Raw genomic sequence first — 12,752 nt, forward strand, 5'->3', positions numbered from 1 at the left:
GGTGTTGCTATTCATATGACAAACACAAAAACACTGACTTTTCAGTCTCACTGACAAGCACACACTGACAAACACGCACACACTGATATATCAGTCACACTGAAAAACACACGCACACACACACTGACCTATCAGTCAAACTGACAAACACACACACACTGACCTATCAGCGGCACTGCGTGGCTCTATATAGGTGACCAGCGGCGGCTCGCCCAGCCCACCGGCCTTGAGGGTCAGGCCGACCGACCTGTGCTCAGGGCTCAGCATCACCTCTGTGGCCTCGGTGCGACACACTTGGTTAGTGGCGCTCAGCACAGACGTGCTCGACGACGCGATGGACACTGCCGGAACACAGTCACAGAACAGTCACACAACACAGTCACAGTCATAGAATATAGTCATACAGTCATAGAATATAGTCACAGTCTTAGAATATAGTCACAGAATAGTCATACAGTCATAGAATATAGTCACAGAATATAGTCACAGAATATAGTCATAGAATATAGTCATAGAATATAGTCATAGAATATAGTCACAGTCTTAGAATACAGTCATATAGTCATAGAATATTGTCATACAGTCATAGAATATTGTCATACAGTCATAGAATATAGTCACAGAATATAGTCATACAGTCATAGAATATAGTCACAGAATATAGTCACAGAATATAGTCATACAGTCATAGAATATAGTCACAGAATATAGTCACAGAATATAATCACAGTCTTAGAAAACAGTCATACAGTCATAGAATATAGTCATACAGTCATAGAATATAGTCCTAGACTATAGTAATAGAATATAGTCATACAGTCATAGAATATAGTCATAGAATATAGTAATAGAATATAGTAATACATTCACAGAATATAGTCACAGAATATAGTCATGGAATATAGTCACAGTCTCAGAACACAGTCATACATTCACAGAATATAGTCATACAGTCATAGAATATAGTCATACAGTCACATAACATAGATGAAATGTATAACACCAAAAGTATAAAAAAGACAAAAAGCATAACAAACGACCCATCACATCCCCTTTCCACGCAAAATTGTTAGATCACGCAGCAGAAGATATGTAAAACAAAGAAAGAAAGATATAAAAGAAGTTTTTTTACCATCTAACGTAAGACTATAGTCAGAATAAGCATCAATTTGTATTGTAATTTACATGTTGTCTTCTAAAACTTCAAACAAAAGAAATATAGACATTTTTTTAATGTCTGCAAAAAAATGACGACACAAATAGTATAGGCTGGATTGAGGAGTCAAGGACTCCAGTATTACCTGAGCCAAGGGGAAGAAGTGAGGGCTAAAAATAGCCTGATGCTGTAAGGATAAGATAAGAAGATAAGATAAGAAGATAAGATAAGATAATACTTTATTATCCCAGAAGAAAATTTTTCTAGGCTGTACAGGACCATAAAAACACATGCAGGTATACAAAACAAATTTAAATCATATATTACTCTCATTAAAATTCAATATGAAAAGAGAAGTAAAGCTGACAAAAAGTACATTCACATCAGGTGCATTATTCAACCACGGGAGGAATTTAAATACAAGACCTCTGGAGTTATATACAGAAACATACTCTATTTAAGAGCACAACACATCTATGCTCATTCTGACAAAAGCCATATGCTAGAAGGTAAAAAACTTCTTTTATACGTAGGCACTCACTACAAGAAATGGCCCGGCGGTCCGGGCCCCGGCTGAACGTGTTCCTCTTGCGCATGTTGAGAGTGCCGAAGGGCGTGGCCCCCACAGAGGACGTGTCCCACAGACTGGACATCCCACCGGTCAGTTTCCCGCCGGCCGGGCCCAGCGAAGGCAGAGTGTGGGAGGAGAACGAGGGAGCCAGGGCTGGAACAGAGGGACACAATTAATATTACCACCGTTAACTTTTTGTTTCTATATATTTGAGTACAGGGAGAAGAATCACAGCAATTGATGGATAGAAAAGTGGGAAGACATGGAATAACATCAAGAGGCTAGCCCAGGATAGAGAAAGGTGGAAAGTGTTTGTTCTTTAGTTTTAGTAAGAGTTTTACGGCACTTGCAACACAATAAGGTCATATAAGTGCTGAAGATTAGAGGTGTTACAAGAGAGTAACAAAACAGTGTGTGTGTGTGTGTGTGTCTGTGTGTGTCTGTGTGTGTGTGTGTTTGTGAGAGAAAGAGAGAGAGAGAGAGAGAGAGAGAGAGAGACATGAGTTGTCTTACAAGAACTGTTGTGGTACAGAGACTGTCGGTTGGCACAGTTCTCCAGGTGTGTGACCGGCACCAGCTCCAGCCGTACGTGGTTCTCTCCCCCTGACTTGAGCAGCTGCCCGGCCTCGGCCACCGACATCACATCCACCGCCGCCCCGTCGATCGACAGGATCAGGTCGCCCATCTGCATGGCTCCACACCTGGGGGGTCACACACACAAACACATAGATAAACACACACACACAAACAGACAGATAAACACACACACAAACACTTTGATATAAACACACACACAAACACATAGTTTTAGTAAGGTTTTACGGCGCTCACAACTGCATAATGTCATATGAGCGCCAAGGGATGGATGTCAACAGAGAAGTCCAGACAGGGAATCTAGCTCTAGCCTCAACAACACACACAAAGTCTACTTCGTCTATCAAGGCACCCCGGTAATAGCTGTTCACAGTTTAATTTTAGCTTTAGTAAGTGTTTTACGGCACTTGCAACACAATAAGGTCATATAAGTGCCGAAGATTAGAGGTGTTACAAGAGAGTAACAAACACAAAGAAGGAGGGGAGATAAAAGCGATAGATGTTTGATAGGAAAGAAGAAGCAAACCACACCAAAGCACCCGCCAACCACCCACAGCAGTTCACAAGAGAGTGAAAAACATACAAAAGAAGTAGAGGAAAAATGACAATAGATAGAATGAGGAAAGAAAAAGCAGCAGTTCCCCCTATGTTATTCCATCACAGTATGAGCATGACATTGATAAATCAGCCCATTTACAATTCTACCGTGCATAAGAACATGTTCATATCCCCCCTTTGGGAATGGCCTAAAGACAACTTCAGTCCACGTGTGAGTGAGCGTGTGAGAAGGATGAACTCACTAAACAAACATATGGTACAAGGGAAGATCTCTCCTAAAATAAAAGTAAAGTTGCTCCCGCATCCGATCCGGACATTGGGGATTGTCTTGTTAGCGAGACAACTTCCTGGGCCTTCGGCATATTGTGGAAGGGTGGCCAGTTCCTTTGCAAGCCGCCTTTACTTCCAGAACTCAAAGTCAGGTACCCATTACTGCTGGGTGGGCAGGAGGGGGAGGGGGTGAAAAAAATCCGTGTCCGAACCAAGGCTCGTACCCGGACTTTCCGCTTCGGAGACGAGCGCACTAACCGCTCCGCTACTGCAGTTTTCCTAAAATACTACAGCTATTTCAAAACCTGAGCTGACACCTATTTCCACAAGAAGCTACAAACACCAACCTGTCAGCGATGCCCATGGGCTCTATGTACTCCACACACATGCCCTGTTTGCCCTCGTACACGCCGGGACACAGAGACAGGCCAAGGTCAACCCCTGAAGGTCGGTCCACTTCTATCAGCACCGGGGGCTCAGACTGAGACAGGATATCTACACAAAAGTCCAAACAATACCCACAATATAATTTATATATATATATATATTTAAAAACAACACCAATATTATACATAAAAACAACATCAATATTATAAAAGTCAAAACAACACCGATAAAAGTTTAAAAACAACACCGATTAGTTTTCAAACGAGTTTTACAGCACTTGCAACGCAGTTTAAGTGGCGAAGATTAGAAGTGACTGAAGAGTGACATACAAATATAAGAAAGGGGAGAGATGAGAATGATAGACGTTTGACAGGAAAGAAGAAACAAACCGTACAAGAGCACCTGCCATCCACCCACTCACACCAATAGTATGTATGAAAGCAATATCAGTATTTTTAAACATTTATCTGTCATATCAACACAAACAAAAATTACATAGTCATTTTAAATGAAAACAACAACAGTATTTTAAACATTTCTCTCTCATATTCCAGCTCACCGTTTAAGGTTATCAGCTGAAATGGGTGAAAGGACATTGGCATAAAAATTTCAGGGACCCAAGATCTGGAATGCCCTACCCAGTAATTCAAAAAAGATCAAATCATTTATCTCACTTACAAGTCAGCTCAGTCATATTTGTTCTAAGATTTCAAAGATAAAAGTAGATTTTTAGTCAGTACACATTGTATTGTCTAAGTGTTGCTATTGTCAGTGCTTCCAACAGCTGAAGCTGAAAAGAAAGGAAAATTCTGCCGGGGGGGGGGTCTTTAACACATAGCAGACACACAGTCAGCAGTACAAAACACCTCATCTGGTCATGCTGCCAGGGGAGTGACTGCAACAGACTTCTCGGGCCTGGCGCAGAACATTTTCACCATCGCATTATTGCGCCAAGTGACCGCAAAGTGTTAAACGGGGTGAGCAATATGTAAATATTATTTTCATTATCATTATTACTATCGTTTTTATTGATTCTAATTAACCCCACCTCTACAGGAGAGCAGCGAGTTGCATGAGATATGAGAGAGTTTATTTTTAGTAAGAGTTTTACGGCACTCGCAACACAATAAGGTTATATAAGTGCCGAAGATTAGAGGTGTTACAAGAGAGTAACAAACACAAAAAAGAAACGAGGAGAGATCAGGATGATAGATGTTTGATAGGAAAGAAGGAGCAAACCACACCACAGGAGCACCCACCAACCACCCATGAGATATGAGGGAGTGTTGACTTACCCATGGTGGCGACGGTGTAAGAGACGGTGAGCGTGGCCGTGTGCTGACACTGTGACAGCATGCCCAGGGTCTCGCTCACACTCAGGTGGTTCACCTTGTAGCCATTGATGGCCAGCACCTGGTCGCCTATCTGAATACTCCCCTGTCTGAAGTGGAAAAAGGAAAATGTTTTTAACTTTTTATATCTCCGATGGAGGTAAACCCACTACGCCGGGGCCCTTTTTGGTACTAAATCTAAAAATGACAAAAACGTCATTAAATGATGGGTCATTAAATCAACACAAGTGAACCTATTTTGTTAGTTCTTCATCTAATGAATGAACCCCCGTTAAAAGAAACCTGCTTTCGGCTATTGCGGAAAAGTCATTTGATGTCGAAGTCTTAGTACAGAAATGTGCCCCTGGCTCACCGGCACAGCGTTTCTGACAGTGAGCCGCTGGGAGCAGTTTGCTGGAGATAAAGAGTTAACGTAATAATAATGCATAGCCCATGTTCTATAAATATAGGCAAACCTGCTGTAACAGCCACCTGTCCCACACGATCACCTGTACAAACAGACACTTCCCCTTTGCAATTTTTCTACATTATAATGAAACCGTCCAAGACATCATCCACAACCTGTCTAACACAAACACATTTCTCCTTGGAAATGGAAGGCCGGCTTGGAAAATTCTGACAATAGTATACATCATATTTATAGAAAAAAATTCCAATTACACAAGCTTAAGTTGCTATTAAGCGGAGGTGGAGGTTGCTCTTATCTATTAGAGTTGCAGTTAAGTGGACAGCACTGTACCTGTGAGCAGGGCCTCCGGGTCGTATCGCGACAACGGTCAGTGGGTGTGGCCTCATCCTCTCCACCAACATTCCACCCCGCAGGGTCAGACCAAAACTGTTGAGCTCCCGGTCAAGGACCACGTCCTGGCACTTGGTCTGTACCGGGCCACCCTGAAGACCTGATCAAAGGAACGTTTTTGTGTTAAGTAAGAGTTTTACAGCACTTGCAACACAATAAGGTCATATAAGTGCCGAAGATGAGAGATGTTACAAGAGAGTAACAAACACAAAAAAGAAGGAGAGAATAGGACAATAAATGTTTGATAGGAAAGAAGGAGCAGACCGCACCAGAGCACCCGCCAACCACCCACTTTCATACCATGGCTATCAGTACAAAAGAGAGAAAAAAGAAGAAGAAGGACCTATCATATTATATCTATCAGTACTATGTAGAGGTTCGAACCTGGGTCTGGCATCTCGTACTCCACCTCCAGGCTGACGTCAGGCCCGGTGTTCTTGAGCACTTTGATGATCTCGTCATGGCTCAGGCCGGCCACGCGGATCCCGTTGACAGACACAATCAGGTCGCCCACCAGCAGGGCATCACACCTGCCATACACAAACGTATAAGTGTGAGTGATGTTGAATATACGAAAGCGACAGGCAAATTTCATAGGACACAGAAAGCGGAAAGAAGCACTGGAGAATATTGTAACAACAGGCAAGTTTGATGGAAAGAGAGGAAGAGGCAGACAGAGGGAAAATATATTGGACAAGATAACAACATGTCTGGGAACAGCAAGAACAACTGCAAGGCAGGACAGAGAGAAGTGGAGGTCCATGATTGCCCACGCCAGTCGGCAAGGCACCAAATCATAATGATGAAGACACACACATTGACACGATAACCGTCACAGAGTGCAGAGAAGAAGAAGCAAGACAGACAGACAGACAGAAACAACAGAGGGAAAGGAAAGAAGTAGGACCTATCAGTGGCACCCTCCAACCACCCGCACAAACATATTACAACATAGCATCATAGCATTACACTCCGACCATCTTAACTCCAACAAGTCATAAACCCATTCCCTGCTTTGTCCAGCAAGTAGAATTTAAAATATGTCTACCTTAGCATGTACTACATACCAAAATTTTAAGAACAGAAGAAAGATTTGATGCACGTAGACACAAGACACATTTGCAGTACAGGCAAGTAAGCATGTGCTGTTTATGATAAATGAGGAAAACAAGAAAAACCAATACTGCAGCATCTAGTCAGTTGACATGCCGACCTCTAAGAGTAAATCATCTTGTGTATAAAATAGCTATTTCCTATGACCTTTTAAAATCTGTACAATCAGAATAACATTGGGATACTTTCAGAATACTGTTTATAATATAATGTATGTGGCTTAAACATTATCATTATTATTAACATTTGCATCATATTTCATGTATATATTATATTACAAAGACAACATCATAAGCGCAACTCATATGTACAACGTCAGTCCTGTCTCACTCAAGTGTTTTCTCTCGCTAGATAGTTTATAAAGTTTCAGTAAGAGTTTTACGGCACTTGCAACACAATAAGCTCATATAAGTGCCAAAGAATAAATGTGTTACAAGAGAGTAACATACACAAAAAAGTAGGAGGAGAGATAAGGACGATAGATGTTTGATAGGAAAGAAGGAGCAAACCATACCAGACCACAGCACCCACCAACCACCCACTCTGGACAGTTCAAGTTTGTTAGACAACAGAGAAGCACACCGACAAACATGATAACAGACATTTAGAGCAGGGGAAAAAGGGAAATAAGCATGACAGACAGAAACTGCAAGGGGGAGGGGGGGGGGGTTAGAAAAGACATAGAACCAACCAGGAGCACCCTCCAACCACCCACCCTGCAGTTACTTCTACAGTCTGTGAGCCCAACGCGGGCAGTATTGCATACAGACGTATCTCAAAGGCTGCCAAGAATGACTTACGTCTGTATGCGCAAAGAGCCTGCTGTTGAGCGGGGATATGCGCTATACAAATGCTATTTATTATTTATTATTATTATTATGCAATACTTCCCGCGCCAAGTATGACCCCTACGACCCCCACTTTACCTGTGAGCGATGCTGCCAGGTCGCAGGTTGGAGACATAGGGCCGTTGACCTTTGTCCACTCCACCTGGAAGAAATAGGGGAGAGTGGGGCTAGAAGTCACAGGGGCAAGAATTTGTGCAACAACAGGTCCGTCATTTCAGTTATGTTTTTCAGTTCTTGCTCTGCTGTCAACACTCTCTCTCTCTCTCACTCTCTCTCTCTCTCTTTCCCCCTCTCTCTCACTCTCTCTCTTACTCTTCCCCTCCCTTCTTCCCTCTTTCTCTCTCTCCCTCCTTCCCTTCCCTCTCTTTCTGCCTCTAATTATTGGAAGTTGTAACATGTACCTGAAAGTCATGATGAGAGAAAAAAGAAAGACAAGAACAGAAAGGTATCATTGCAAAATGATTTACAAATTTGTTTGTTTCAAAAAGGAGGAGCATATCAATGCAATAATGGTCATTAATGAAAGAAAAAGGGCAAAACAGCCGACAAAAACTAACTAGGGAAAGTAAAGGAGTATAAATTACAGGTGCTACCCTCCACCAACCCACAGAATCAAAAGAAATTGCAAGTAAGCTTGTTGAAATCTAACACAAATCCTCCCTGCCATTACCAGCATCCAACAAGCTGTCCCATCCCATACCCCCTTCCTTTCCCCACTCCAGTAACTCAGCTTGACAGACAAAAGCCAACAAATAATGTGAGGCATGATGATAAAATGAGTTACAGCTCAGGTTTTTAGCTTTGTGGGTATAGATACATCAAATTTATAGGTTGAGTTTGTAAAATGTATTTATGTAAAATTTATTATTATAAAATGAATAATAATAAAATATTTTTTTTTAATTTAAAAAAAAAATTAACAAAATAATAATAATATTACATTTATATAGCACTCTATCCCATACAAATGATACAAGGCATGTGTAACTTGAAGAAAACCGCATTCATTTGAAAAATCTACAAATTTGACCCCTGTGTCAATGTTCAGCCAATATCTCCATCAGTGTATTGCGAGAAGTAACTGGTTTTGTCAGCACGCCTCACAAATAAGTGTCCCAGCCCTACCTGCAAAAGTCAGCCCCAGACCACATCCTTCTTTCTTCTGTAGCTGGACCACCAGGGAGCCTTTCTTGGTCTCTGTGGGACAAACAGGCACACATATCCTCACTGTCACTCATCCTTGTCGTGTGTCAAAATACCAGGTTCTTTTTCTTTTGTAAGAGTTTTTTTTTCTGATTTAAGAAGAGGAATGAGACTTGATCTGATTGAGACACCTCATCAAACTCTACAATATATTCGATTTTCATGTTTTTAGTTTTGACATACCATAATGTTAAACGACAGTAAGAATCTGTTTGCTTATTGCTTGTTCATTAAGAAAAGGAGTATGAATTACAGGAGGCGCCTTCCAACCACCCACAGAGTCATAAGAAAATGGCCAGGAGAGGATGTCTAACTATCACAGACCTTGCTGAGAGTACCTCACAGGAGTGAATGTCTAAACTGTGTTGATGGGGACGAAAAAACATAAGAATTTTACGGCACTTGCAACACAATAACTTTCAATAAGGTCATATAAGTGCCGAAGAATAGACGTGTTACAAGAAAGAAATATACACAAAAAAGGAGGAGAGACGAGGACGATAGATGTTTGATAGGAAAGAAGGATAGCAAACCACATTACAGCACCCGCCAACAACCTACTCGCGATCTCCCCCCCCCCCCCCTCTCTCTCTCTCTCTCTCTCTCTCTCTCTCTCTCTCTCTCTCTCTCCCCCCCCCCCTCCACCTTCCATGTAAGATGAGTCTAGCTAGAGCACTTAACTTCCAGTCTAGCACTTACCAGCACTCAGAGCTGATGTTGTGTGAACAACAGAAACTGACTACCAACAAATGCATGGGGTGAGGGGAGTAGGAGGGGAGGGCGGAATAGGAGAGGTGGGGGCACGTTGCTTCGTGGAGACAAAATTGAACATGCTTTTGAAGACTGCAGGGGGTGAAAATATGACAGTTATACTTTGAAGATAGTGAAATATCTTATTTTTTCAAATTTGGAACCTCATAAATGCATCTTGAAGGAAGATGTAAAATTTCCTCCCTTCTCTTTTGCATGGACCCTGTTGTCTTTCTCTCTGTAATACGTTATGTAAAACTGGGGTATCATGAAGCCCTTACAGTGCACAACTTAAAGTAATAATTTTTTTTATGTGATTTCCCCCCCCCCCCCTTTCCCCCCTGTTTATCTCCTTTTAAATTCTTATTTCATGAAAAACTGCAGGGATTGAAACCCCTGTGGGACTCAGAGAATCTTTTTTCAAAATATAAAACCCCCCCCCCCCCCCCCCCCCCCCCCCCCCACTTATTTCGCTTGGATGCTGGGATAAAGCAACTGTTTCCCTTGTAGTCTTCAACTGTATACATGCAGGCATGACGTATTGTAACTCACTAAGAGCAATCAAAGACGGAGATTTTCACACATGCTTTAGAACAACAAGAAAAAAAGTCATTATTATGATCATCGTGATGTTTGAAGACAAGGGTGGCTAAAATTTACCTTTACTAACACTTTTATGGGGGTTTTTTAACTTCTGTTTGAACCAAAACCACTTCCACAATAACTGCGTAAAAAAGAAAGTTTTGGAATGGAATCCACCTGGTAAGAGATCAAGGGAAAAGCAAAATAAAACCTGAAGTGGAATTACAGAGAATGATATATTTTTTTTAGTAAGTGTTTTATGGCACTTGCAACACAATAAGGTCATATAAGTGCCGAAGATTAGAGGTGTTACAAGGGAGTAATAAACGCAAAAAAGAAGAAGGAGAGATAAAGACAATAGAAGTTTGATAGGAAAGAAAAAGCAAACCATACCAGAGAATGATATACAGACAAGTGGGAAGACATGAAATACTGTTAAAAGAGGCAAGCTCAGGAAAAGGGAAAAGTGGAAGGTATTTGAACTGTTCGTTCGTGGCTTATACCCTGATCCAGGATGAGAAAAGCAATGATGATGACTTTAGGTTAAATAAGAGTTTTACAGCACTAGCAATACGAATAGGTCATAAGGGCGCTTTTAAGGACAAGCTGGCTAACCCAGATTTCGGGGATTTCCAGAAAACTTGATTTACACCAAAAGTGGACATTGCCCTCCTGCCTATAGGAGATGTTTGGTTTCATTAGTGTGTGTATTTGTTTGGTTATAGAGAAAACTCTTCTTGTCTTTTAAAGAAACTGAACAAGGGGCAAAAACTTTAGCTTCTATTTTCTCAAAACGGCATATTTCAGGATAGTCCCCTTGTACTTAAAAGCGACCATTTAAGAGCCAAGATTGCAATATACAAAGAAAAGGAGGCGTGATAAGGACGAATGATATTTGATACAAGAAAGAAAGAGTTAACCACGGCAGAGCACCCTCCAAACCACCCACTGATTGATGATGACTCCCACAATGACTGACTGACTAACCACAGATGTCTTGTCCTGGGTACGGGTTCTCGCCATCTCCTAGGTCAGGCGGGGGGACATCTGTGGAGGACATTGGCTACATGACTACACAGTACCACAGCACACCACAACACATGACTACACATGACTACACAGCAGAGCACAGCACAGCACATGACTACACAGTACCACAGCACACCACAATACATGACTATACAGTACCACAGCATAGCACAGCACATGTCTACACAGTACCACAGCACAGCACAACACTTGTCTACACAGTACCACAGCACAGCACAGAACAACACATGTCTACACAGTACCACAGCACAGCACAGAACAACACATGTCTACACAGTACCACAGCATAGCACAGCACAACACATGTCTGCACAGTACCACAGCACAACACAAAACTGCTACGAGAAAACACGTCTAATAAATTTAAGAACACACAACACTTCATGCCAGACGTATTCTGTAAAGAAACCAACTAGATCTACACACAGTCAAAATTGTACATGGTGGCCACTTATTGTTGAGGAGAAAAATGGCTGCCTCACACATATGTGACTGTCTTACACACTGACAATATAATGTTTGTTTGTTAAAGTAAGGTTTTACGGCGCTCGCCACTACATAAGGTCATATGAGCGCCCAGGGGTGGATGTCAACAGAGAATGGGGAATCAGGCTTACTCTGCTCACCTCTCTAGCTTCAACAGCATTAAGTCTGCTTCGACTATCAAGGCACCCCGGAAATAGCAGTTCACAAGAGAGTGAAAAACATACAAAAGAAGTAGAGGAAGAATAACGATAGTAAGGATGAGGAAAAAGCATCAGTTCCCCCTATGTTGTTCCGGCACAGAATGAGCATGACATTGATAAATCAGCACATTTACAATTTTACTGTGCATACGAACATGTTTATATCCCCCCTTTGGGAATGGCATAAAGACACTTAAGTAAGTAGAATTGCCCGGGAGGGGGGGGTGCTAAGACATGTGACAGTCTAACACGCTGTCATTATAATGTTAAAAAGTATTAAATACAAAGCAGGGAGAAGGGGAGGTGGAGGGAATGGACGTTTGTACAGGTGATTGTCTTACACAGATGGTCTTTAGAGCAGGTTTGAGTGTATAACTATTAAATACAATCCTTACACTTTCCTTTCATGTTATAATTATACACAATCTTCTTCTTTTTCAAGCGTCATATCTGAAACAGACATCAGTAATCATGGTTCGCCACCAATCTCAGCTTAGATGCTCTTAAAATATTTTTTATAAAACCAACCCCACCAAAGCAAATGTTGGGCTTTTCCCATCATCCAAACGTTCAAGTTCTTTAAGTCACTTATCCTTGGCCTACCTCTGTCTCTTTTACCTTTAACTTTTCCAGGGCACGCAAGATGGCTATACATGGAAGCGTAAAATAACTAGTGTCATCTTTTGGTACAATGAGCACACAATATTTGAAAAGAACTATGTATCTCTTAATGTTTTTATCAAAACTTTACTTTTCAACACAATAGATTAGAGATAAGTTCAATGTTTCACTTGTTGGCCGTCTGTTGTTTTGCTTTTGCTTTTTTTTTTACT

General features: G+C 41.5%; 1 protein-coding gene across 1 annotated transcript in view; it reads right to left on the reverse strand.

Annotated features, from left to right (window-relative positions):
* LOC101854205 (glutamate receptor-interacting protein 2) overlaps positions 1–12,752 on the reverse strand; it is a gene marked incomplete in the record, with an annotated part of 40,751 nt that overhangs the window by 13,068 nt on the left and 14,931 nt on the right. The window contains 10 exon segments of the mRNA XM_013088587.2: positions 160–341; positions 1,698–1,880; positions 2,241–2,428; positions 3,497–3,644; positions 4,832–4,977; positions 5,628–5,787; positions 6,072–6,217; positions 7,727–7,790; positions 8,774–8,845; positions 11,171–11,230. Of these exon segments, the coding sequence (XP_012944041.2) occupies positions 160–341; positions 1,698–1,880; positions 2,241–2,428; positions 3,497–3,644; positions 4,832–4,977; positions 5,628–5,787; positions 6,072–6,217; positions 7,727–7,790; positions 8,774–8,845; positions 11,171–11,230 (1,349 nt within the window).

Source organism: Aplysia californica, unplaced genomic scaffold (genome assembly GCF_000002075.1).
Source record: "Aplysia californica isolate F4 #8 unplaced genomic scaffold, AplCal3.0 scaffold00770, whole genome shotgun sequence".
Lineage (NCBI taxonomy): Eukaryota > Metazoa > Mollusca > Gastropoda > Aplysiida > Aplysiidae > Aplysia > Aplysia californica.